Genomic DNA, 26,954 nt, shown 5'->3' with positions numbered 1-26,954 from the left:
AGTATCAAGCAATTTCTATAATTTTTGGGCATCCCGGTCTCATGTAACGTCAGCTCAAGATTGGCTGAGATTGAGACTGGGTGATCTCTTGGAAATTGCCATCCGATCCATCCTCAATAAAATTTTGGCTGTAAGGTTGACTCGATGCATCTCATCGAGGGGAATAGCAAGAGAGTTGCTTAGAATCGGCAGTGTCACCGATAACCACAGAACGGTGGAGCTGGACAAGGGTTCTGGGCTCCTAATTGACCTCCTCCTTCTGGTCAAAGTCGTGGAAACAAGATTAACTAATATATATTATGCTTGATGTGTAGCTCCGATGTCGATGGATGGTTCATCTGCAATGATGGTTCCATCTAATTAGTGTTTATGTGGGGACAGTTATAATCAATAGCTCACTCTATCTTAACATCCAAATCCGAAAACGTGCCAATTCTTAATTTTTTTTTTATGAATATTCTTCTAAAAATTTAGGTTTATATAGATATTTTTTGAAAATTTATCTTCATTTTGTATTTTTTTAAAATAATGTTTTTTTATGAATGTCCATAATATTGCGATTTTTTTTAACATTATTAATAAAAATTATATTTATTTTAAGTAAAAATAAAATAAAATTTTAAAATTATTTTTTTTTGTCTCTCATTGCAATCGTTTTATAAATATTTTTTTTTGCGCATCTATGTATTAAGAGTATTTTAGTTATTTTAATTTGAAATTGTGGTATAGATACATATATATAAAAATAAGGATTAAAAAAATAAAATAGTAAAATAAGTATTTTATGAGAATATGCATGTAAATATTAATTTGGAAGAAAAGGTATTCATGCAAAATTTAATATTTAGCAGAGTATTAATAAAAAATCTTTCATTAAATTGATGTAGTTGTTTAGAGTTATATCAAGTGATCTCGGAATCAATTTGTCTTCATTAAGATTTTGGAGAATATATTTGAGAGCTGGCTTGTCTATTATGCTTTTGCATATCCTTTCAAAAAAAAGATTCCAGTGATTAAAAATCCAAATTAATGTCTGTGTTTTTTTTTTTTTTTTTTTTTTTTTTGGCACAAGCAGGGTTTTTTGGAAAAAATAATATGCCTAGACAGAAAAGGAAATTTTAAAAAAAGTGCGGCTAAAAGAGCGTGTCGGTTGGGATGCCGGAGCTGACCGCCGCACGGCCAGGAACCGGCTGACGAGACCTTCGGGATTTGGGGACATGAATGTCATTTTAGAAACAAATCAGGAGAAGGGAGTGAGATCGTAATTTCGTGAAAGGACAAGGGTAAGGATTTTGATAACCTTGCTTCTATTTTCTATCATTTTATTGGGAAGGAAGGCTGCGAGAAAGGCGAGAGATTTCCACGGTCGCTGAGAAAAAAATCAAAAAACATAGGCTGACCGGTTAGCCTCACCCACCGGTGAGAATAACCTCAACCTTGAACCCAATTAAATACGATGATATTTTTTTTTAAACGGCCTGAGTAATAATTTAGCCTAGTTTTTCTCCGTCATAGCCAAATTTAATATAGTAGCCATTATTTTTACTTCCTCGTGTTGCAATAACATTGTGACAATCTTGACTCCTTAGCAGCTTACCATATATTTTATTTCATTCAAAATTAAGATTTGAAAATTAGTGAACGCTCCTTGACAATCGACGTTTGAAGGTATCGCGTAAAATAGTCTAATCGAGGTCAAGATCCTATAAGACGTTCAAGGGTGAAATTTATAACTTGCTTTGCCAATTAGACTTGCAACCAAGCCAAGTTAAATAAATTTAAGTTCAGCGTAAATAGAATTTGGTTGTAGACAAGTCGACTAGACTCATTTATTAAATAGGTTCGATCCATGTTTAAAGTTTCGATCCCCATTTAATGTTGGATTAGGTTGATCCAGTTAATACATGATCTATTTAAAATCTATTTAGCTCATTTAAACTATTTAGGACCTGTTCAACTCATTTAAAGCTTATTCAACTTGATTTGATCTATTTATTAATGGCTTACATGACTTGGTTTATATTACCTATTTAACAAAGAGATCACATTTTTGAATTTTAGCTATATTTAAATAGGTTAGATTTGGATTGATGAATTTTTAGTCTAACAGATATCTAACCTAATCTGGCCTAACTTATTTGCCATCTCCACAATTGGTTCAGATATTTTGATATATGCTAACTTGATATGACCTAAATGAACTCGATGAAAAGTTTTGATATGGTTGAACATTCAACTTTAACCTTTTATACTAGACTCAACTTAAATCTAACTCAATCTAATTTTGTCTAAGTGCATATAAGTTATATTCATATCTAAATTATGAATCTAAAATTAGTTAAAAATCAAATTTACATTCAATCAACTCCAACTCATCTATCTTGTTGGTGGCAATAAAACCATGTTCAAATAAAAAGCCTTTCCAAATCTTGAAAAACTTAACTCCATCTCTCGATATGATCGATATTTAACATTGTAGCTGGTTGGCTAGAAACTTTATATACAATTCTTTATTATGCTAGCAATTTAACTTTTAATTCTATTTATAAATATATAAAAATAATATTATATATATATATAAGCATATCATAAATGTGTTAAAAGAACCTGGCCATTAGAATTAATGTTGTGGAAACTCAATGGCAAAATGGAAATAAAAACAAAGCTAATATAAGAAGAAATTATTAGTTGGATCAAATCTATTGGTAGACCAGTCGAATCAGAAAACAACATGGACAAAGAAGCTTTTTGGTCTTCTATTTTCTTTAGCAAATAATACTCTAACCATGCACCACACGCCAATCAACTCATTTTCTTCTTCTAGGCCAATCATAGAGACGAGCGTATAAAATATTAGTCATATAAAAAGAAGGAAATATGATTGGCATGGTGCAGACTATAAAGTGCATGAAAAATTTAATATATATATATATATATATATATTTATTTATTTATATGAATATTTAGCCGTATTAGTTGGTGTTGTTTTTTTGGTTGTCCGCTATTTGTTACCAAACCGTATTACAGCGCTGACGAGAATTTGTGTCGGGATAGAATTAGCATGTGGGATGCAGCAAGCGGCGGTGACGGGATCTCCAAATTCGGCTATTTTATACCCAACCACGGCACGTCCGTCTCTTCCTCTCGTCGGGAAATAATGGGAAACTAAAACCACCACCATCCGTCACTTCCTCGAACAAAAAGAATAGCAAGGAAAGGCAAAAAAAACAAGGAAATAAGAAGACGGAAGAAAACCACCACCTTTGGGAACCGCCTTCTCTCCTCAATCCCAGACGCCCTTTTTGATCCCTCTCTCTTCCCGGCTCTTGATCAAAGACACGTGCAATCCATCGGATCGGGCCCCCCAGGCCGACGGGCGGCTGGTGATGGCGGAGGCGGTGAGATGGGGAACGTGGGAGGAGCTGGTCTTAGGCGGCGCCGTGCTCCGCCACGGGGCCGCGGCCTGGGACGCCGTCGCCGCCGAGGTCCGGGCCCGTACCCCCTTCCCCTACCTCTTTACCCCTCAGGTGATCGATTTATTCCCCTCTCATAACCCTATCCCCATCCCGCCTCTTCGCTCTTGTCCTCGCCAACCTTTTTTTCAAACAAAGAATTTTCTTTTTGAAAAAAATTATTATCCTCATACCGTCTCTCCGATTTCTTGCCTTCTTCCTCGTTTAAATCTCTCCCTTTTCTTTTCTTTTTTTTAATTATCCGAATTATCTCCTCTCTTTTTTCGAATCGTTTTCCGCTTCGACCAGCTTTTTTTCCTTTTTTTCTTTCTATTCGAATTACAGGCTTTTCGATATATATATATATATATATATATATATATATATATATATATATATATATATATATATATATAATATAAACATATTAATCATATATATTTTTTTAACGAAAAGGCCATTGTTCAGGGCAAAGGCGACTTTTGTGAAAAGCTAAGGGTATTTTGGTCATTGTGCAAGTCGTTGCCGCCGTGGAAAGTTGTCTTTACTCTTTTTCCCTGCAGCTTTATTCTACCAACCTTTTCTTTATTCATCGGAAACTAATCGTCTTTAGGGAAAGATATTGAAGGCCTTCTTTTTAAAAAAAAAATTATGTAAATCTCAGTAGATACGCTTACTGATCTACTCCTCGTCTTTTCTTTTATTCGTTTGAGAGATTCTCATACCAAACTAGGAAGCTATATATATATATATCGCATTATATGGGAGACCGTTTGATCTTGCACAGATGGTTCTGATTAACCTAAAATGGCCGCGATGATCTCCTCTTGCAGGAATGTGAGGCCAAGTACGGGGAATTACGAGAGCGATACTCGGGATGCGAGTAAGTGTTTAATTATCTCTTTTATTATATATATATATATATATCCGTTGCCCTTATCTTCTTCGCTGTGAATGCCGTTACGGATTTCTAAATGTGGTATGAAAAAGTTTGGAAGAAGAAAGCGGTATGCGTGCATCCACCTGTCTCGGGGTTGTCGTTTCTGTACCAAATATAGCAAATTTGTTGTTTCAAAGAGGAACCCTAAGCTGTTTACCCCCACCAAAAAAAAAGAATCCCAAGCTCAAATCTTCTTTATTTATTTTAGATCTTTGAAAACCTTGAAAACTTATATAGAAAAACGAAATGCTTTCTTGAAACCTTATATAGGATAGGAAAAGCTGGGCTAAAGTTGAAATGGCGAAATGCGGAGGCGGATGCGGATGCAAGAACGAGTTCGTAGTGCTTTGAGATCTGTGAGGGGCTTGATTGTGAAAGAAGACCCCAACCCTTGATATATTCCTTACGAACGGACCTTAAACCTTTTTAACTGGAAAACTTTCTCAAAAAAGAAATTCTAATCTACACAGCACAAACAAAGGAAGAAGGATTGTTTAACTTGTAACTCCTCAAAAAATGTCGATGTTTTACAACAATTTTTCGACGTGTATGTTTGACTGTAATATACAATTTGAGTTGGTATTTCATTGGACGAACATTTTAGTGCATCATGCTAGATTTTGTAGCATACAGTTGGAAGGTCAGTGAATTCATGGGCAAATTTGATATGTTTAAATTGCAACATTCAATTACATTATCGACAACCAAAGATGGACTTAGTTACATTATTAACGCAATGATGAAAAACAAAAATATTTTGGATTTAAATAAATGAAGCAGACACTCGATGCTCTTGATAGCATTGTCCTGATTGGCCCAATCAAAGCTCTTTCAAGGAATTGCTATTTTAACCGGCGCATTACAGAGCGCCTCCCATGAGAGTTGCTCCTTTTGCAAGTCATTGGTACCTATCATTGCTTATAGACGAAGAAAGTCAATGAACAATATAGGTGCTAGTAAGGTTTGGTGTTAAAAGTCTTAATATTGCTAAGAATAGAAGCTACCGTACAAAATCATTGATATCATTGATGCTCTATTTGAAAAGAGCTTCCCTCCTATCAATCTTTATTGGTTATATGTGTAACAACTCAGAACTTCACTCAAAATGGCTAGCCGAAAGGTATTATTTGGGATGCTTGATCCTTTATAAGTATTCAAGATCTACCCATCGAATAATCGATGTGGGATTAAACACACGCCCGCACGGGTCCTCACAACATGTAACTTTAATGTTCAGACAGATGAATCTGTATCCTGAGAGCGGTTCTGTTTATCCTTTTCATTGTCTTCTTGGAATTTCTATTTTAATCTTTGTCCCATCATGCACGTCGAAACACGTTTTTTTTATATGTAATATCCATTTATTTAACTCATTTAATTCCAATAAACCTATAGACCAATCCTCAATGAGTATCTTATTTTCATGCACAAGGAATCTAACTTTCCAAAAAGGATGAATAAGTGGCACATGTTATTTTGATTTTATTTAATACATAGTGATTAAAAAATAAAATATCTCTTGTAAAGCAGAAGTGTACATTAAAGTGTTGGTTTTAGGTTAGTTTTCTAAACTGCAATAATCAAATGAACACAAATAGGACAAGACAACAAACCAGCATTAACAGAAGGATATAGAAGCGAAACAAGAAGACTCATCTTATTGTAGTTGCTTTTGATAGTCTGAAACAAAAACCTGGAAAAGTGAAGAGTTTCAACATAAGTACAGGAAGTATGCTCTGAGCTTCAATATAATGGAGGCTGTAGTTAAATTCCTATTTGAGAAAATTTTTTTTTTATGCTTATCTATGGATATTGTAATTCCCTTGTACTACATACATGAGACATGAAAAGGCCCTGTAATAGAAGTGCATATTTTTAAGTTTAATATGTGGACAACTAGATGATAAGGAATTTCATAAGCATTGTAAAAAACTCACTGGATTCTTCACATGATTTAGATTGTTCATCCAAAGGGATCGTTTTGTAGAGTTTAGCTTCATAATTGGGAATATTCACATATTTCCAGGAAACAGATAGTGATCACAAGTTCTTGCTTCTTTTCAAAACTTTTGCTGCCAAAACTTTTCAACTTTATTTTAATGTCTTCATATTTTTTCGTTTCATTTTTCAGTGCGTGGTTTGAAGAACTACGGAAGCGGAGAGTTGCTGAACTAAAACAAGAGTTGGAAAAATCGGAAGACTCTATCGGGTTGGTATTGAGTTCTTATTTGTGTGAACCTATGAAGGTTTCTGCCATCAGATGCTTGCAAGCCTTAATATATGCCTTTGTAGCTATATATTGCCTATTCATATGTCTAAATCTAGCAATTTCTGTGGCTCATCTTTATAATGAAGGAGCTGATGCATTACTGTTTCTTATTAATGATGTTGCAATCTAATTGCATATATTGGAAACACTCAGTTGGAATTAGGAGCACGGTTGCAATAAGCTGTATTCTGTGGCTGTCAAAGATATGTACCTGTGGTCTGATATTTCAGTTTAATTAGATGATTTGGTTCTTGGGATCTTTAATGCAATAAGACCCAGAGATGATTAGAGATAGGAAAAGTAAAATGGAAGAAACTATGTTCCAACAGTTAAATGATATCATTTAATGATGGATACATCTATAGATATTTTTGCTTGTTTCTCTTTTGAATATTTTTGTTTTATAGTTGTGCTTAAAATCTTTTCTTTTAAAAAAGCTTCTAAAACTTCTATTAGTAAGTAGCATATAACTGCAATTCCTTATTGGATTTGATGGCATTAGCTATCTACCTTGGCCTATGGGTGCTTTTATTCTTTATTGTACAACAGCATGTGAGATGTTTTCACTTATGGCTTTGATCTGGAACAGATACTGGGATTTTAGAGAATGTATTCTTTGGGCAATTTTAAACATGTTTTTTAAGAATTTTTTTATAGTCTAGACTCTAGTGCTTAATTGGTTTTTTTTTAATAAAAAAATTGAAATAGGTCTTTGCAATCCAAGCTCGAGAGCCTTAGTGCGGAGAGACAAAGCGACTGTAATTTTGAATATGATAGCCGCCGGATGGAGTCACCCTCTCCCACTGAAAATGCTGGTGATATTGATTCTTCCAGCAAGGATATATCCAAAGATGGATCATCTGCTGGTAGTTTTACTCTTGAGACCGGCGGAAATTGGTCGTCAGGATGCCAGATCTTAGCTTCAGTTTCATCTCAAGAGAATGATTTGAAGATGGAATTGTCTGCGGACTCTGGAAAGGACAAAGCTGGGATCAGAAACTTTGAGAGTGGCCTTGGAATCGTAAAAAAGAAAAGGGGAAAGAGGAAGAGAAGGGATTGTACTATTGTCAAAGAAGTGAGTATGGGGTATAGTGAGACAGTGAGTTCGGCTGCATGCATAGATAGAGAAGGGTCATCTGAAGGTTTTAAGCAGGATGTTCTACCCTTACATGAGGAGTCCGGTGCCTGTGCAGGAGGTGAAAATACAAATGTTGATCTCGCAGGCATTATGAATTCAATTATGGAGCACAAGGATGTTTCGATCTTTCACTGCCGACTTGAAAGCCAGGTAAGGTGGCAAGGATATATAAAGCTCATTTTAGTACTTTAACACCAGAAATTATCAGGTTATATACATACATACATGCAAGATTTCATGCGAGTAGTATTTTCTGCCATCATACTTGCAATAGCTGTTTTATAGTTCTATGACCACTCCAGAAACCTTCATGTCTTGTTACTAATATCTACTTTTTAATTTTTTAATTTTTACAGAAGAGAGCCAGATACAAGAAGATGATCCGCCAACATGCTGATTTCCAGACCATAATCTCAAGGATCAGCAATGGATCAATCTCTTCAGCCAAGGAGCTCTATAGAGACTTGCTACTGCTCTCAAATAATGCCCTTGTCTTCTATCGAAAGGACTCACTGGAGTACAGATCTGCGCTCACCCTTCGAGATCTTGTGAGCGAATCACTACAAAAGAGTGCTGAATATCTTTCTCAGGCATCTGGGGATCATGGTGTCACACGTTCTCTTGTTTTGGGCAAATCAAAAAAACTTCGAAGCATGCAACCTTGCAATCGCAGCACCAAGAGGAATTCGGTGGTTTCTGGTGAAAGCGCTGGAACTCCAATAATGGAGAATGTCAAGAAAGAATCTTATGTGGAAGAACCAGATGGGACTCTGGCTCAGAAGAGAAGTATCGGGCCACCAGTGAAGGGTAGCCAAAGAAGTGGCAGGAGACGACAGGAGAGCTCTAACAAAGGAAGGAAAAGAGCTCGAAAAAGGTGATATTGTTATGGGCAGGATATTTTTGGTTTTCTTGGTTCCCTCAAAGGGATTTTCTGAAGTATACCTTTTAAATTTACTGTCAAAGGGTTTGCTAGTTTCTTTGGCTCTTCTGGATCTAGCTGGCAAGTTGTATAGTCTAACCATATGATGAAGAAGAAACTGATGGTTCTCTTGTTTACAAGGAAAGCTAATTAAAATATGTATGGTAATGCTTGTTCCCAAGATGTGATACAAGCTTTGCCTTTTCAGTTAAAACTTTCTGATTTATCTTTCCTCAAAAGATGTAACTGATCCATGGTTGTGTTGTTGTGCATCCGTGCAACGTTTCTCAAGTATGCAGATGGCGGGTCATGGGCACACATATTACTACTTAAGTTTGCTAATGATTTTTTTTTTTCTTTCTTTTCTGGAAGGAAGTTTGTCAATGCTTAATTTCTTACATTTTGATGTTGATAGTGTAACCACACTTGGATAAAAAAAACATCTCAGGAAAATATTGGTTCTACTGGAAGCTCTCCATTTGATTCTCGTTGCTCGGTGAAGTCCTGATGTTGGCAGATTGCTGCAGATTCTTTTCTGGACTTGCAATAAAACAGGGTTAGAGTGACATATAACCATGTCCCATATCTAAGCTCATGAAAAAAGAAGGAAGTTGGTGACGTATAACCATGTCCCATATCTAAACTCATGAAAAAGGAGGAAGTTGGTGACATATAACCATGCATGTCCCATATCTAAACTCATGAAAAAGGAGAAAGTTGGTGTTGCATTACTTGGATGATGGTTGGGTTTTTGTCCTTCATGTTTTTTTTTAGTTCTGAAAGCTATAAGGATGTGGCACGTTGATTGTATTCATAAAAACCATTGCAGGGTCCACATATGATCTGTTAAGTCATCATTTATGTTCTTTAATGAAGCTTTGGTAGATATCGGAGAAGAGAGGATACATAATGCTAGAACGGGGAAGAGATGTGGTTTACATAAACTTGGCATGCCCACGGTTTACATAAACTTGGCATGCCCACAGGCACGTCGAATGTATTCAGGAAAACCATTTCAGTATCCATATGATCCATAAGTGATCATCCATGTTCTTTAATGAAGTTTTGGTGGATATCAAAGAAGAGAGGATATATAGTGCTAGAAAGGGGAAGAGAGAGGTGCTTTACTTAAACTTGGCATGCCTGCAGGCACATTGTCTATATTCAGTAAAATCATTTCAATATCTATATGATCTATAAGTTATCATCCACGTTCTTTAATGGAGCTTTGGTAGATATTGGAGTAGAGAGGATATATGATATGGTGCAAGAAATGGAAAGAGATATGCTTTACTTAAACTTGGTGTGCTCACAAAACTTGTGCATGCCAAAGAAGAGTTTTGTTTTACTAACGACCACATTAATGCAGTTTTTTTTTGCTAGATTGGTTGCTTTATAAAACCATTGTATGAATCCAACCGCGTGCATCAGTCAATAGAATATCTCGGAATTGGCTCGATACCATATATCCTGCCACGTGTGATGCTACCCAATCAGCCACCTTATTAGCCTCCCAAAAGATGTGTCTAACAATGCATAAAATAATGCTCAATTAAAAGTTTCCAAATTTTTATCATCAGAAGATGATTAGATCTCTAACTTTATAAATATGTAGTAGTCTAAGAAATGACAATCTTCGAGTCCCCTCTAATTGAATATGATCCGCCATAAAACAACAATAGCATAGAGAACCCTTATGCCTCTAGATATTGGTGGGGAGATATTCTTCCCAAAAAAAAAAAGAACCAAACCAGATCTAAGATTCAAATTGCTGGATCCGCACCGATTAGTCAATGTCTCTGTTTGACCTCACATCAACGTAAGGTTAATATTTCTCCCATGTATGACATGCGGGACCCACTTCCCTCCGCGGCTGCAAGAATCCAAGCGATTCCACCACCCTCTGTAATCGTGTCGGCCGCTGAACAATTTTATTTTTTTTTTCTTCTTTGAATCAAAATTACATACCTAGCGAGTGCCAAAATTTCAGTACTAGTATCAAAAAAACGTGTTTGAAATGCCAACTGGCATCCCGAAAAGGGTAGGAACAATCAGTTCACGAATTATTTTTTAATGCATCAATTTGAAACCAACGGAAAAAAAGATATTTACAGCAATTATTAAGAAAAGGTAACAATGTCCGATCCGATGTATCGGGCGGCCGATGTTTCAGGATCTATCAGCACGTATTCTTAAGTGGCCGAGATCTCGATGCGGGGCCCACGGTGTCAGAGGTAACAAAAAGGGCTTTAAAATAATCTGCCGAGCGCCACCCGTCCGCAGCGCGAGCTCTTGCAGCGCGCTCTCGGGAGACATCTTTAAACCCAAGAGAAGCAAACCAAGAAAAAAAAAAAAACCAAGAAATCAAGGGGAAAAAAAAACCCTCCTTCCTCCTTTCTCTCTCTTGGAGCGTCGAAGGTGTCGCCTGACCGCTGGGATCCGTCGGAGATCGGGAGCCGTTGGCCGGGGATAGCAGCTCGTACGGCTGGAGGATGACGCGCATCGCCGGATTTCCGCCGTAGCTCCTCGAATCTCTTGTCGCGAGCTCAAGTTTCAACTATTCCGCCTGTTTTTATTTTTAACTTTTATTTTTAGGTAATTTCCGGATTTTTTTAGGATCTATTTTGGCTGAGTTTGAGCCCTATTAAGAGATTTTAGGTTGTTCTTGGTCTCATGGGGTTCGCATCGTTTGGTCTTTCTAAGTCGGGTAGCTATTCGAGAATGACGGTCATGGTTAGCAATTCCCCCTTTTTTGTTATTTCGACCAGAATAGAGATTGTGGGTATTTGTTAGCCGAGATAGGCTGGAAAGGACGCGGAACTGTTGGAAAGATTCGGTTTTGGTCGACAAAATCTAAATTCGGTTTTAGTCTTAGCGAAAGCACGCAGCTGGAACTTTTTGTTTGTGGATTTTATTCGCATACTGAGAGCAAAATATAATGTTTGGGATTCTACCACCACGATATTGTCAAGTCTTCCTTTTCAAAGAGGATATATATATATATATATATATATATATATATATATATATATATATATATATACTCAATTTATTTTAATGTATGTTTCTTTTACTACCTTTTACAGATGCGGATTCGATTTTTTTTTCTTTGGTTAGGAAGAATTGGGTTCTTTTATTTGCGTCATAAGTCCAATATGATGTTTGATGTATTCATATTAACGGGTTTGGAGACGTTGTTAAAATCCGTTTCTTTAATTCCCGTTTTTGTTTGTTTCCGTGGAGAGAAGTACAGATTTGTTAACAGATTCGTTGCTTCAAATGGATGCCGAAATTGCCAGGAGAACCGGAAACGAAACAAGTGGCGTTGTGTTTATAGAAAGTGGTCCTTTTGTCAGTGGAGGCCGGTAGTTCTATTCAACAGTTGGCCTTTCCCTGTAGTTCCTTAGTAAACCGGAAGTACTTTGGATTTTATTTCTCTATTAGTGACTGGTGTTTTCTCTTGGCACCTAATGTTGAAGATGACCGTTTCGTTTCTTTTCCTTTTCTCTCATATGTTTTCCTGATGGACACTCTTCACAATTCCGAGCATGAGCTATCAGTTCTTTTTGCTGTACTAGTTTAGTTTCCATGCTTCTCGCATCATTATTAAGTGTCATAATAGTAATCTTTATCTCATCATGTTTGATCGTTATTTAGTTATATTCAAATTTTTGGCAATATATATTTGCCAGTTTGAGGGGATTGCACCTATTTCAACTTCCACGCAAGGCATGTTTCATGCTCATTGGATTTGGATTTGATTTCTAATTGATGGTTCTTCTTGTCAGGATGGCATAAACTAACTGAATGGAATTAATTATTTATTTTCACCCAATGTTCTCTTATAAATATTTGTCATGTTGCATCAGACTATTTTCTCAAGAACAAATATCAACTGCTGATTTTTTATCCGGCATCGTTTTGCCTTTTGAAGGCTGCGGCATATGATGGATTTATAAGAACCTTATGGGATAAGGTTAGTTTCTAAATCATGTCAATGTGAAAGCATAACCATCAGCCATAGGTTTGATATAGGGTATCAAAGACTTAATCTTACACTGCTAAATCCAGGAAATGCCAGTGGAAGATGAAACAGAAACTATACCTCTCAGTTCTGTCTGTAGTTATGTTATGCATCTTCTATACGACAACAAATTTTCAATATCAACAGACCGAGGTATTTTTTGTGAATATTTTTTTCCTCCTTTTTGTATATTTTTATTTGGTTGCTGAATATATTTTGTTAAATGTGCAGTTTGAAGCAAGATCACACCCTTTTGATTCTGATTTACTGACGGTATCAGCAGTTCCTTACCATTTTAAATTCACTGCTCTCTTTATAGGAAAGAGCAGGCAATGACACTTTGGTCATGGTCTCTGTTAACTCATGTTTTTTCATTCTTAAATATCTGGGCATGCCATAAATGCAAATTAATGCTCACTTAAGCTATCCGAATTTACATTCACAGACATACAAATATATGTTGTGTATCATAAAGCTGCACTCTTTTGAAAATTTAATTGTCTTGCAAACCAAACACTTAATTACTAAATATACTATATTTCTCTAATCCAGGAATCTGACATGACTACCTCAAGAATTGGTTACTTACCCCGTGGCATAGTGCACTCAAATTCTGACATGGAATTAAAGCCTCTGTGGGTCACAAAAAATTCAGGGAGCAAGGTTAGTACTGGCTGCAAAGATGCATTGCTCTGCGATTCTGTCCACCTTTCTGCCTGTTCCTAATTCCATTTGTTATTTCTTTAGTCTTAAGGATCATTTAGTTTATTGGCCTCTCTGATTTACAAATCATTATGTATCCTCTAGTTAAGGTTGTTGATTTAAAGCAGCAATGCAATAAAGGAAATTAATTATTCCTACCCAGCTATCTGCTGTTGGCCATAAAAACTGCTTTGCTCCTGCAAGGGGATTGTCTTCATCATGTGGAGCATTTTGAGACATCTCTATCACTTTTAGACCTCCAATTAAAGGACATCCTTAAACTCTAGGTGATGCTCATTTTTCACCTTGTGATACCAAATGTTGTGGTTGAAATCTGGCCTGAGGGTGACCACGTCGGAGGAGTCAGAGGAGCTACTGGGCGGGCCGGAGAAAGGATACCACCTTCCGTGTGCCGGCATACCTGCACAAAGCCTCACCGGTGGATTCCGGTGAGGGCCCTCTGATGCTTAAGTTAGAGTGGATCTTAGTTAGTTCAAAAGTCCTCAGGCGTTACCTGATGTGGGCTATTTATAGTCCCAGCAAAGTTGCCCAGGTGGCGGAGGTATGACCCATCCTCATTATGAGAGGAGATGATCTTGGCCAGGTGGCGTGCAGCCAGGGTTTGCTTGAGGTGCACGATGTGGGCCGTTCTTGTAAACGGCATGGCATTGACAGAGGTGGCAGGGTATGGCACTTGGTAGCAAGGCATGGCCTCTGGTCGACAGGTCATGGAGTGGCCAGCAAGCAAAACATGACGCGATGAGGTTGCAATGTACGACCACGTGTGCGGGCATAGGCGCGCGTGGGTGCGCAAATGGATGCGGTCGTGGATGAGGTCGGGCTCGCTTGGAGGCCGCAGCATATACTTGGCGAAGTCAGCTTGGTGAGCATTGAGGTCAGGCCGACTTGGGGGCCGCGACATGTTTGGTGAGGTCGGCTGGCGGACTCTGAGGTCGGCCTAGTCTCCTCGGCTCTTAGTTGACTTTGCAGGGGACCCCCACTTAGATTGGAGCGCAATTACTTGCGGTCGATGGGGTCGTCGTAGATACCTGGTGCCCCGAGCTCGGGTCGGGGCGCGTCGTCGAGGATACTTGGTGCCTCGAGCTTGGGTTGGGGTGCATCGTCGAAGATACTTGCGAACGGTCGACGGAGCTTCTTGGATTCTTGGTTGACACTGCAGGGCGCCCCGAGCTTAGGCCGGGGACGTCATCGTGGATGCCTGCGGCCGACGGAGCCTCTTCAGCTCTTGGTCGGCACTGTAGGGCGCCCTGAGCTTAAGCTCGGGACGTCATTATGTCATCAAAGAAGGTTAATGCAGGTCGTGGCAGCGACTTGATTTGTGGGAAGGGGCCGAGGTCAGCTTGGCCTTCGATGAGGTCCAAGATCTGGCCTGCTCGGCGCTAAGGTCTGCCTGGCCGGAATGGGGGGGGGGTCCCATGCTGGGTAGGACGATCCATTTTGCCCCCCGACTTCCGAGTCCGAGTTGTCTTTTGGCTCGGACGAAGGAAGTAGTCGAACTGTCGATCGTCCTGTACTATAGCCCGATGCTCATGAAGATGTATGCGCCGAGCAGGGTACACTTCTTGTATTTTTAGGGCTGATGGCTTCAGGCCGAGCTTTCCGAGCTGAGCTTGGGTGGCTTGAGTTGCCACATCATCCCAAGCGGAAACGATTGAGGGAGCTCTTTAATGCATCACGTGCGCGCTCCCTTTCGAGGCATAGCCTACGGAAACGCGAGGAGCCAATCATTAATGTTCCGTCGGCTCGCCTGACAGAACGCGAGGAGCCAATGTCTCGTTAGCATTGCCTGGTGGAACGCGAGGAGCCAATTATTGATGCCTCGTCCCTCGAGGTGGCTACTATGATGGCTTTGGCGTTTAATGCCGCGATTCGGGAAGATCCATTGGGGGAGCTTTCGAGACTGCCACGCGGCGAGGTCCGGCTGCTTGGCTGCCCGGGTTAGCCGATCAGAGCCATTGAAGTAGGCTATATAAGGCCTTGAGGAGGCCCTAGGGCTCCTATTCGACCTTTCTTGCTCTCGCCCTCCTTCTCGGCCACCATTGCTGTTGTTCCCGAGTTCTTCCTCGGGTGTTCTTGGAGCTTTCCGACGGATTTCGCGGCGGATTCCTCTCTTTTTTTAGTTATCTTCTCCGGCGAAATCTCGGGTAGGTGTTCTTTTCCTTCTCGGTCGCTTGGAGAGTTGTTCTTCTTCTTTTTCTCTTTTCCCTGATTTTCTGTAAGAAAGGCAATGGGATCGCCTACAAGAGCCTTTATGGTTAGCATAGGTTCATCTCAAACTCGGGCTTCTTCGGGTACGGAGGAGGTCGAGCTCGAGGTGGACCACAACTCGAGTGGAGTTGGCTCGAGTGTGATCGAAGAGGAGCTGGGCTTGATTCAGGCTCGGTTCATCTTCCCCAGGGAGTTCATTCTTGAGCTCTCGGGACCTGGGGGTCGGGTCACCGATCCTCCTAGAGGTCGGATCGGAGTATATGTAGAGATACTCTGAGAAGGCCTGAGGTTTTTATTTTATGGGTTTGTGAACGAACTTCTGGCGACTTATCACCTTGTTCCCGCGCAGCTTGCTCCAAACTCGTGGAGGATGATTATTGGCTTCCTCGCTCTCTGTCTTGCCCATGATCTTCCTACCTCGCTCTCTGTCTTCCTCGAGCTCAATTGGACGAGCTGGGGTTCGACGTATTTGTTGATGAAGCATACTCCGTCAGTATCATGGTAAGTAATGTCATACCCTCGCTTTTTATATTTCTTCTAAGTGCTTGACCTCGGCTAATATATTGTCTCTTGTGTCAGTTTCTCCACATAGTTGACATGCCGGCATTCGACGCATCCAACTTTCGGGGAGGGATGAGGGTGCTTCGGTCGAGGTTGGTGGCTACGAAGCGGCGGAGACATGAGGCCGAGGCTCGGGCGACAGCCGCCGAGCAGCAACAGCAAGGGGCCGAGCAGTGGGCGACGGCTGCTGAGTGGCAGTAGCAGGAGGCCGAGGAGAGGGCGGCGGCTGTCGAGCAGCGGCAGCAAAAGGCCGAGAAGAAGGTAAGGGCGGCTGAAGCTCTGATCGAACCCAGACTGGCCCAAATTCAGAAAATGGAGGTTGAGCACGCCCGAGCTTGTTCGGCCGCCGAAAGCCGCATCTCCGAACTTGAAGCTGCAATGGGCGGCCAGAGGCACGAAGCCAAAGTTCTGAGGCTGAGGGCCGAGCGATTTGAAAGGCTTGCTGAGGAGCAAGTTTGGGAGGCCGTCCAGAATTTCCGCTAGTCCGAAGAATATATAGATGAGCTGGCGGAGGGGGCGACTGATGCCCTGATCCGAGGTTTTGAAAATTGCCGTGATCAGGCTCAGAGGTTTTACCCTGAGGTTGACTTCAATAGTCTTCGCCCATGCCTGCCTGGGGCCACCGAAGCAACGATCGCGGCTGAAGTAAGCGAGCTCATCGCCAATGCGGACAATACTGAGGTCGCTGCCGAGGCCGGGACTGAGGCTGAAGCTGCCGCCCAAGCTGATTGAGTTCTCTCCCTTTTGCTTGTATTTTCTTCTTTTTTATTCTTGTAAGGTCGACCATTTAGGCCTTTCTGTAGTTGACCATTATGTATTCAGTCCGACCTCAAGGTCGGCTTCTTTTGTACTCGGCCGTTGGCCTTTTAGCATCAATGAAATGTACCTCTTTGGCACTTTGTATCTTTGAGATTTGGCTAAGTATTTGAGCTCATTTTGCTTTATGTCTTGTGCTGAATCTTTGTGTTCGGCCAACAAAATCCGAACTGCATAGCTTAGGTGCTGGCCTAGTTTTCACCTAACTAGGCAACTTTGGCCAAGTCCTAGTGCTTGGCATCCACTCCCAGCTTAGATATAACCTTATTAAGTTGGTGAAGAGTTCACGGCTTCCGAGCTCGTCCGTTGGCGCACTTTAGGCGCCTAGGTTGGGCACCAGGCCTGCTTCAGACCTTTGCACAAAGACTGAGCTCGGGGCCTTGCTTTAGCTTTTGAACTGTAGCTTGCTAGGGCGTCTTTTAGATAGAAGGCCATTGTAAGCTTTAATGCTTTTCGACTTTGTAGATTTTTGTAGACTTCAACTTGGGCGCTCGAACCAAGGTCGGATCGGCCTCAAATTTTTTCTGAGATCGAGGGAGTCTTGTTCGCCCGCGGTCGACGTAGCAGGGCACCCTGCGGTTGTGGGAGCCTCTTTGGCTTGCGATTGACACAACGCAAGGCGCCCCAATCTTGGGTCGGGGCGCGTCGTCGTATGTTGTCGCATACTTCTGCGGTCGCTGGAGCTCTTTGGCTCGCAACTGACACAACGCAGGGTGCCCTGAGCTCGGGCCGGGGCGCGTCGTCGTAGATACTTGGCGCCCTGAGCTCGGTCGAGGCGCGTCCCTCCATTGGAACAGGAGCTACCCTACTCCCCCCAAAAAATGCTAAAACGGGGGCGTGACGGATACTTGGCGCCCCGAGCTCGGGTCGGGCCGCATCGTAGAAGATACTTGGCGCCCCGAGCTCGGGTCGGGCTGCATCGTAGAAGAAGATACTTGGCGCTCCGAGCTCGGGTTGGAGCTCGGGGCGTCGGGTCGGGCCGCGTCGTCGAAGATACTTGGCGCCCTGAGCTCGGGTCGGAGTGTGTCGTCGAAGTCGCGGGTCGTGTCATAGACACAATCGAAGCATGTCGAACCCATTAAGGCATTTTAGAGACATTTTGAAGAAGTCCCCATGGATTGTTTTTATTGATAATACATTCTGAGATCATCAGAGTTCCAACCTTGAGGGGCTAAAGTCCTGTCCGGATGGTGTTGATGATGCCCGTGACGGGACAGTAGTCATTTCGCTCCTCGCACGGCTTGGGGATTTGTTCCTCGGGCTCCCTCCTGTCGGTTTGATCATAGACAAACCGACCCAACCGACCTCGGCGGATGAGTGCCTCGATCTCATCACGGAGCTGGTAGCAGTCCTCTATATCATGGCCCTGATCTTTATGGAAGCGGCAGTGTTTGCCCGAGCGCTTCCGCGACTCCGACGGTCGCATCTTTGATAGGGGTTGGAGGTAGCCACGACCCTCAATCTCCATGAGGATCTTTGTCCGGGTGGATGTGAGGGGAGTATACTTTCCAAACTTCTGAAGGGGAGCGTACTTCTCGGGCTTTTGGAGGGGAGACCTCGGGCGAGCCGGGCTCTTGGGCCGAGGAGGATCTCTCTTGTGCTGGAGGATCTACTTCTTGGTTGGTCGCACTCCCTTTCGTCGGCAATCGTGCGTGGCGTGGCAGGAGAGTGACATCGTGAGCACCGTCCTGAGGACTCGCACCTGCGAGGAGGGAGGGCAGGCCAGGCTACTGCGTGCTGGAGGCCTTGAACGGCCGCAGTGAGTATCTGGACTTGTTGAATGAGCAGATTAAGCTGCTCTGGCTGGACCTGAGTAGTTTGGTCCGCTGGTGCAGGTGCCACAGGGGGTGGGCTTTGAAGCGAGTTGCCAGCAAGCAAAGCATGACGCAATGAGATTGCAATGTACGGCCACATGTGCGGGCATAGGCGCGCGCGTGGGTGCGCGCGTGGATGCGGCCGTGGACGAGGTCGGGCTCGCTTGGAGGCCACAACATATACTTGGCGTAGTCAGCTCGGTGAGCACTGAGGTCGGGCCGACTTGGGGGCCGCAACATGTTTGGTGAGATCGGCTTGACGAACTTTGAGGTCGCCTCCTCGGCTCTTAGTTGACTCTACAGGGCGCCTCTACTCAAATCGGGATGCAATTACCTGCGGTTGATGGGGTCGTCGTAGATACTTGGTGCCCCAAGCTCGAGTCGGGGCACGTCGTCGAGGATACTTGGTGCCCTGAGCTCGGGTCGGGGCGCATCGTCGAAGATACTTGCGAACGGTTGACGGGGCCTCTTGGATTTTTGGTCGACACTGTAGGGCGCCCCGAGCTCAGGCCCGGGACGTCATCGTGGATGCCTGCGGCCGACGGAGCTTCTTCGGCTCTTGGTCGACACTGCAGGGCGCCCCGAGCTTAAGCCCGGGACGTCATTATGTCATCAAAGAAGGTTGCTGCAGGTCGTGGCAGCGACTTGATTTGTGGGAAGGGGCCAAGGTCAGCTCGGCCTTCGACGAGGTCCGAGATCTGGCCTGCTCAGTGCTAAGGTCTACTTGGCTGGAATGGTGTGGTCCCACGCTAGGGTAGGACGATCCATTTTGCCCCCCATCACCAAGTTTTTCAATTCACAGCGGACTCGATTTCTAAATTGGTGCCATGACCTTGGTAGTATTTTATTAGATTAACCTCCTATAAGTGTGAAAGGCTCTCTCTGATACAGACTAATTAGGTACAAGATTTCACATATCCTCCGCAATGGTAGTATTTATATAACAACATTTTTCTTCCATAGCACAATAGGTTTGGTAAGTTATAATTTTTATGATCCTTAGTTATATAAGAACAGTTTTCTTCCATAGTGCTATTGGTTTGGCAAGTCATAAATTTTATGATCCTTAGGGTGATGCACGATTGCTACATGTTTGCAGGAGCTTGATCAGAGTCATCAGAACCTACTTGCAATTCCTGTTGGCATAAAGCAGAAGAAAAACGTGGATGCCATTGTCTTGAAGGTATTATCGCACTTTTGTTGTGTGTATTTTTACATGTTCAATTCATCTTCTAATTTTAGAGTGTGCAGTTTCTTCCAGAGAATTTTACAGTTATACTGTTCCACTATGATGGGAATGTTGATGGATGGCATGATCTCCATTGGAGTAATAGCGTTATCCATATAGCTGCTCCTAACCAAACAAAATGGTGAGGTTTTAAAGGTGCTGAGATTCTATTCATTACAAAATGTGAAAAATTTTATATATTATAAGTTTGAATACAACTTTTTATTTTATCTTAGCCAGAATTTTTTGATCAGCTTCTTTTGGCATCAATATTACTGTGATTTTATGCAACATTTCTGCTGCATTCCAGGTGGTTTGCAAAACGCTTCCTGCACCCAGATGTTGTCTCTACATACGATTATATATTTCTTTGGGATGAAGATCTGGGTGTAGCAAATTTCCACCCTGGAAGGTATGTTTTAGTTGCATGAGCATAAAAGTTTAGATTTTCTGATCCAGTGGGAACATGACGTATTCAAAGAGTTCCCCCCTCTGTTCTAATTATATTAAAAATTGTGAGGAAAGTGGAAGGATTCAAGAGACAAAGTACTGAAACTTGGCGTTTCTGTTTTGCCTGTCTTCTAATCTATTTTGCATGGATGTTAAAGGAACAAGAATGAGGGTTAGGTCATGGGCACTAGCATGAGTTGTGCAACAGTTTGAGATGATCATGATGGCAGCTATGACTGGGAGTTGGCTTACATGTGAGAGACCCATAATGTTGTGCCATTTTGGATGCCCAAGGCCTAACCCTAACCAAAGGATTTATCTGAGTATAGGAAGCTAAAAAAGCTCCATGTCTGCACACAATGTGTGTGCTTGTGCGTATCTGATTTTTTTGCTTTATTAAATATTGTTGTTTCTTAAGATGGTTTCCCTTCTAGGTACCTACAAATTATGAAATCAGAAGGATTGGAGATTTCACAACCAGCGTTAGACCCCAAGCTGTCTGAAATACATCACCGGATAACCATTCGTCGAAAGAAAGGGAAGGTCCACAGGTAAAGGATATCCTCTTCTATGAGACTTTTGGCGCGTGGATGGTCAATATAATTGTTTCTAACATTGAAACTAATTGTTATGTTTTTGTAGGAGAGTTTATGGTACTCGAGGCAGTGGATATTGTTCAAGTGCTAGTGAGGGCCCCCCATGTACTGGGTATGCTTGTTTTAATAATGTACTTAAGTAATATCTTGTCCAGTCTATTATCTCTGTCTTTGCTGAGTGGTCCATTGTCATGAATGGCAAGTCATATATAGAAGCATCACTCATAGGCAAGGGTTGCTATAGTTACTATTCTATAAGGAAATTGTTAACTCTTCATACTTTACGGATCATGTACGGTCCATAAAAGTTTGAATAATTCATCAATATCAAAATCCTAGATTTAGCATTTCGGACAAGACTGCCTTTGTAAAACCTTAAAGGCCTATTGGTGGATAGGAAGATCAATCTCTACACTTTTTGGTGCATGCTTCTGCTACATGGATAAATCCTCCAATCTCTGTATATCTGGAAGGAGCCGAAGTGAAATCTACTGTTTTCATCAAAAAAATGGCCTCCTCTCGTGATTTCTAACCTGTTTTTCAGATGGGTAGAGGGCATGGCACCAGTATTTTCAAGAGCTGCCTGGCGTTGTGCATGGTATCTTATCCAGGTGAGATTTAACATTATTGGTCTGCCTCAAGGCTTGCCAAAAAAACTACTTTGTAGTGATTCCTGATCATTTGATATCTTCTTCCATTTTCCACAAATAATTTGTGCTCATGATTTATTTTGAAATGGAGTTCTGTGTATTTTGCTAACTATTTCTTAAATATTTAGCATTGAAATTAACAGCCATTAAATCACTATCAGGCCGTTGAAGATTCATCCTGATGATCTTGATCTACAACCCTTAAAACCTAAATAACAAAAAAAATGTGTTTTCAGGTTCCTCTTGTGCATTGGTTGAATGCAATTTGACTTTTAATGGTATGTTACATATTCTGTTAATATATGTAGTTTAGAAGCATGCAAACCTATTGAATTTTGATTCATGCATCTTTTAAGATGCATAGATCATGATCAAAGTAGATTTTCAAATTATGTGTGCTATCATAGATATTCATATAGCAGCATTATCCTTGCTTTCTATGTTTAAGCTTGCTTGATGCATAGGCATGACATACATTGTTGACCCCTTCCCTAACAATTTGTGCATTTGAGATCTAGTCGTAAGTTAACATGATATTAGAGCTAAGGGTTTAAATCCATATTTAGGCCCATTTTACATGTTTATTTTCTTGAGTCCTTTCTTCTCTTGACTTGTTCCTGGTCGAGTCATTCTTGACTCTTTCATACCTTCAGATGCATCATCCAGGCCGCATGTGAAGCGGGAGTGTTAAGGCATGACGTACATTGTTGCCCCATTACCTAATAGCTTAAACTTTTGAGTCTAATGGTTAGTTAATAGTGTGAAATGAAATTTTGGATGCCTTCGGGGAGGCATTAGATTAATTGAAAAATATAAAAAGGAGAAATAATTGATTACATTACCAATTAATTTAGGTTTTAGTAGGGTGGTAACTGATATTGATACTTTTCTTTGGACAGAATGATCTGATACACGGATGGGGCATGGATATGAAACTCGGGTATTGTGCTCAGGTTAGAGTTCTAAACTTTTTTTGATGAGTTAGCGGCCATGTTTGCTTCTGTTTTGTGGTGAATGATAATTTCTTACTCACATGCTTAATAAGGGTGTAATAGAAAGGCTGACCTCCAGGAAGTGCATATTTGCATGCAGAAGTGCCAGCTATTTCTTAAAGTTTATCTTCTCATATAACAAGGTTTAAAATTTGTTTGAGATTTTTTTGTAGTAATTACTGAAAATTGTCCAATAATATGCGATATGACTTTCTATCAAATTATATACAGTTCTTAGACATCAGGCTGACTATGATATCCTTGTCTGGTATAGCCTAGCCTTCTTGTGAGGTAATATGTTGTATCTCATATTCCCAGGGGTGATAGAATATCCAGTCTTTCCTCATTGTCTCGTCTGCATTTCTTAACGACACTTCTGCGACTTCAGGATGATGTAGTACACATCCACCATGCAAGTACTTTATACACTATATCAGTAGATCCAAATTTATATTCCTTGTTTTCTGCAAACAATCAACTAAAGGCACTTCTTTATGTCCAGAAAAACTTTTCTGGAATTGCTGCAGGTTACGTTTCAGTACTTATAGAAATGCATCATCATCTTGTCTATATTCAAATTTAAAATTCTGACATGTTTTTGTAGGGTGACCGAACTAAGAAGGTGGGAGTAATAGATAGTGAATATATTGTTCATCAAGGTGTAGAGACATTGGGTGGGTCCTCAAGTGAAAAGGTTAGTTGATATTTGCTTCATTTTTTTTCATTGAAATCAATGTTTGATAATATATTTCATTTTTGACTCGACAACTTGAGTAGTTGGGGGAATGGCTATATTCGATTCAATCAAATCCTTTTCCGGTCAGAACATAGCTATAATACTCAAGCTCTTTAAGACTGTTACAATGTAAAATTATAAAGTTCACATTTGGCTCGACAATTTGAATACTCGGGGGAAAATGGCTATATTCGATTCAACCAAATCATTTCCTGATCAGAATATAGCTCTTATGCTAAAGCTCTCTTAGATTGTTCCAGTGTAATATTATAAAGTTCACACTTAATCCATGGGCATGACCATGAAATTATGTTTCTAGAGTATATGAATATGACACTTAGCTACAAATGCTTGACTTAAAACAGTTCTTGGAAAACCATAAGTGTGAAAATCCTTGGGCACTACAATTCAAAATGGCGTGATTCCACTTTTTTGATGCTGTGGGAGAAGCTAGCTCGAACTATTATGATTAAGCATGAATTTAGATTTTTGATGACATGGAGATTTACAGCAATCTATGGTAAGGTATGAGGATATAGGTTTTAAGTTTGGCTGATTAATGGAGGTTTTCAACTGAAAAGGACATGCGATAAAAATTGGATACATTCTTCTTCTGAGAATGAAATGTAGAGTGAAACCAAATGATACATCTTAGATGTCAGCCTTAAGATTTCTTTATGACTGTAATCTAGAATATTATAAGCCATTTACATGCAATATATGATTTCCCAATCGGCTAAATGTATAGTCACAATCAACATATACCTGGGGAAGATTCTTATGGAGGGTCTTTATGTCATCCTGGTTCAGATTCCTGTATTGTGCCACTTATTTCTGGATATGTGTAAACTTGTATCTTTCCCTTTTCGCGAATGTTTGTTGAGCATTTCAGATCACTGGCTATGTATGTTCCAGTCCAGCAACATCACTTTGTCTACTGACTGAACTTCCGTAATTCTAATTATGTCTATTTTGCATTCTCTTCAAATAAATCCTTATCCAGTGGCTGATAAATTTGTCAATACTTGTGCCTTGGTTCCTCTCTCTCTTCTATGCTCTTGTTTTTACACCTTATTCTGTGTCCATATTTCAACATCGTAACATATGTTTGCCTCAATGTCAGAAAGCTGTTGGCCGGGCTTCTGGCAGATCTAAACGGTTGATTCCCAAGGCTACTTTGCAGGTATAGCATTGGCAGTAGTTGGAAATCTCTCCTATATCTGTTTCTTCTGGTTTGTGTATAATTTTCAGAATTTCTTTGTAATCCACAGAAGCGGGGAAGGACCCCATTTGATGCTCGGATTGAGGTGCGTGTAGTTAGCTCTCTGTTTAATGTATATACCACCTATTCCTCTTTGCTTAAACCATGCAGTATGCACCCCTCCCCTACCCACAGAGAAAGCAGAGGTCAGCTTAATCATGACCCAACATTACCTAGTAGCAATTAAAAATATGGCTGTTTGATGACACCGTTTGAAGGCGCATCGAAGCTGCCCTTTTTTCCTTGAAATTATTTTGCCTCTAGTACAACCTTCTCGATACCCCGCTTCAGAGAAATCATTTTCTCCCACTGATTCTGAATCACCTCTATCATTTTCTGCTGGCACTTTTTGTTTAGCAGATTAGGAGACGGTCCAAAGCAGAGCTTCAAAATTTTCAGGAACGATGGGATCAGGCTGCAAAAGAAGACAAGGATTGGGTCGATCCCTTTCAGAGTCATTAGAAGGAAGATCCCTGAACCACTGCCGTTTGATCGTATTTTCATTTCAGCGCATACCTTTTCCTCTTCCATTTGAATTAGATTATAAATTCTAAAGTTCTTTAGATGTATAAAAATATTTGTTCATTTTTTAGTGAGCTTATTTTTTTGAATCCTTTCAGACCTGTGTAGTGGAGTTTCAGATCAGTGTAACCGAAGAATTTTTCATTGTTTGAATTCAACAAAAAAAAAAAAAAATCATTTGAGGACAAGTGCAAAATGTCCCATATGATTTGTGAAGCCCATCTACTCAAGAACTGGCAGACATTTCACAGAGTTATTTCCAACCATGGTCCTTCAGGTCCCTTGAGCATTCTCACGTCGACATTGTGCTTCATGATCATTTGCTTAACGACTGCACAAAGAAGTCTGCATGGTTTCCAGCTTGCCGGGCTATCTCGTACGTGCTTTGCATATACCTTGCGATTGATATTTGATGGAATGATTTCTCGATAGGCGTGATGCGTTTAACATCCTTTTCTTGTTAATCTATGAGAACACACCATCCTCATCTTGGCAAAGCCAAAGAGCTTAGGATGTCTTGATTACACCTCCTTGGTAATTTGAGCCCTTGATTACCCCTCTTTTGTAATTTGGCACATTCCCTTCGAACTCAGCTCTGCGTGTGAAAGTCCCATACGTGGTCTTGTAGGTGCAGCTGCTGTTAGCTCAGTTCAGGAAAGAGAGTTACAAAAGAAAATGCAAAAACGGAAGGAAGAGAAGTTTAATTATAATTCAAGGGGAGGGAAGAGTGTAAAAAGAAAAGAAAAAGGGAAACGAGAGAAGGAAGGAGAATGAGAAAGAGCGCAAATTGGAAGTTTTAGTGTGGACTCGTGGTATAAGTACCTTGGACCAGTATATATATTTTAGCAACAATTGCCACCTTCATCTCTTTTATTTCTTATTGAAACTCAAGTATTTTGGGATGCACCAGCCAAGAATTGAACATCATTCATGTCAAGCATCCAAGTATTCAATTATGAATAAAAATCCGATACAAGGATCTAAAATTAGATACAGAAACATGTCTGCAACTTATAAACATGTATCTTAATAAGCATTAATGTATGCACATATAAACATATATCTTAAGGAGTATTAATATATGCACATGATGAATAATGAGCGAAACATATGTATTTTAAATTGAAAAGTTTGATAAAATGGTCACTCGTCATTATGTTAGAAACAAAAAATTTTACATAAAAATGTCAAATGTAGATATATAATAATGATGGCATCATAAATTGATGATATAGATAGTCAAGCAATGTCATGAACCATCCAAGTGTCCCCCACACACACACAAAAAAAAGTTTTTAATGTCCGGAGAATAGTTCCTGGTTGCGATGGGGGTAGGGGTGCAAATGGGTCGGGCGGGTCCTGAGTGACCCCGATTCGACTCGATTTTTTGTTCGGATCCTAAATTTGGACCCAGACTCGACCAAGTTGAAGATTAGGCCGGGTCGGGTCGGATCCAGGTCTAAGTCGAGTCCAAGTCAGATGTTACCACTTCCTTTGTGCTTTTGGAAAAGAATTTGGGCAAATCTAATTTGGTCGTATCATAATTATGAGGTTCTGGTGATCCGGTGACCCGGAAAGTCATGTGAGTACAATGTTTCAGCCCAAGCCCAAAACAAAAACGAAAAGGACCGGGCCGGCCTCTGGCCCGTGGGCGC

The 26,954-nt window shown here is 40.8% G+C and overlaps 2 protein-coding genes and 1 long non-coding RNA gene across 7 annotated transcripts; all 3 read left to right on the top strand.

Annotated features, from left to right (window-relative positions):
- The first annotated feature begins 3,141 nt into the window (after nt 1–3,141).
- LOC103721472 (uncharacterized) lies at nt 3,142–9,038 on the top strand. Its single transcript, XM_039125747.3, has 5 exons — nt 3,142–3,527; nt 4,286–4,335; nt 6,524–6,601; nt 7,370–7,949; nt 8,156–9,038. Exons 1-5 carry the CDS (start codon nt 3,387–3,389, stop codon nt 8,675–8,677), a joined length of 1,371 nt encoding a protein of 456 aa, XP_038981675.3. The 5' UTR covers nt 3,142–3,386; the 3' UTR covers nt 8,678–9,038.
- A 1,944-nt stretch (nt 9,039–10,982) lies between these two features.
- On the top strand, nt 10,983–25,515 carry LOC103721469 (uncharacterized). Of its 5 annotated transcripts, none has more exons than XM_039125750.3 (16): nt 10,983–11,236; nt 12,588–12,694; nt 12,790–12,895; nt 12,974–13,015; nt 13,295–13,405; nt 19,964–20,047; nt 20,116–20,234; nt 20,403–20,504; nt 20,977–21,093; nt 21,185–21,250; nt 21,683–21,749; nt 22,688–22,741; nt 23,385–23,474; nt 24,640–24,699; nt 24,788–24,823; nt 25,138–25,515. In XM_039125750.3, the coding sequence occupies exons 3-16, from the start codon at nt 12,806–12,808 to the stop codon at nt 25,237–25,239; spliced, it is 1,140 nt and encodes a 379-aa protein (XP_038981678.3). In that variant the 5' UTR covers nt 10,983–11,236; nt 12,588–12,694; nt 12,790–12,805; the 3' UTR covers nt 25,240–25,515. The 5 variants fall into 5 exon arrangements, with proteins under 5 accessions (XP_038981678.3, XP_088558133.2, XP_038981677.3 ...); XM_039125749.3 differs by having other exon boundaries at nt 10,985–11,313; XM_088701996.2 differs by lacking the exon at nt 10,983–11,236 and having other exon boundaries at nt 12,555–12,694.
- On the top strand, nt 16,023–17,130 carry LOC148715292 (uncharacterized). Its single transcript, XR_015967603.2, has 2 exons — nt 16,023–16,174; nt 16,253–17,130. It is a non-coding gene; the product is annotated as an uncharacterized LOC148715292 (long non-coding RNA).
- Nucleotides 25,516–26,954: the final 1,439 nt, after the last annotated feature.

The sequence above is a fragment of the Phoenix dactylifera genome, chromosome 1 (genome assembly GCF_051530095.1).
Source record: "Phoenix dactylifera cultivar Ajwa chromosome 1, Ajwa_hap1_PhDact_Kaust_v1.1, whole genome shotgun sequence".
In the NCBI taxonomy this organism is placed as follows: Eukaryota; Viridiplantae; Streptophyta; class Magnoliopsida; order Arecales; family Arecaceae; genus Phoenix; species Phoenix dactylifera.
Note: the sequence above shows the minus strand (reverse complement) of the source record. Positions and strands in the feature narration are given on the sequence as shown.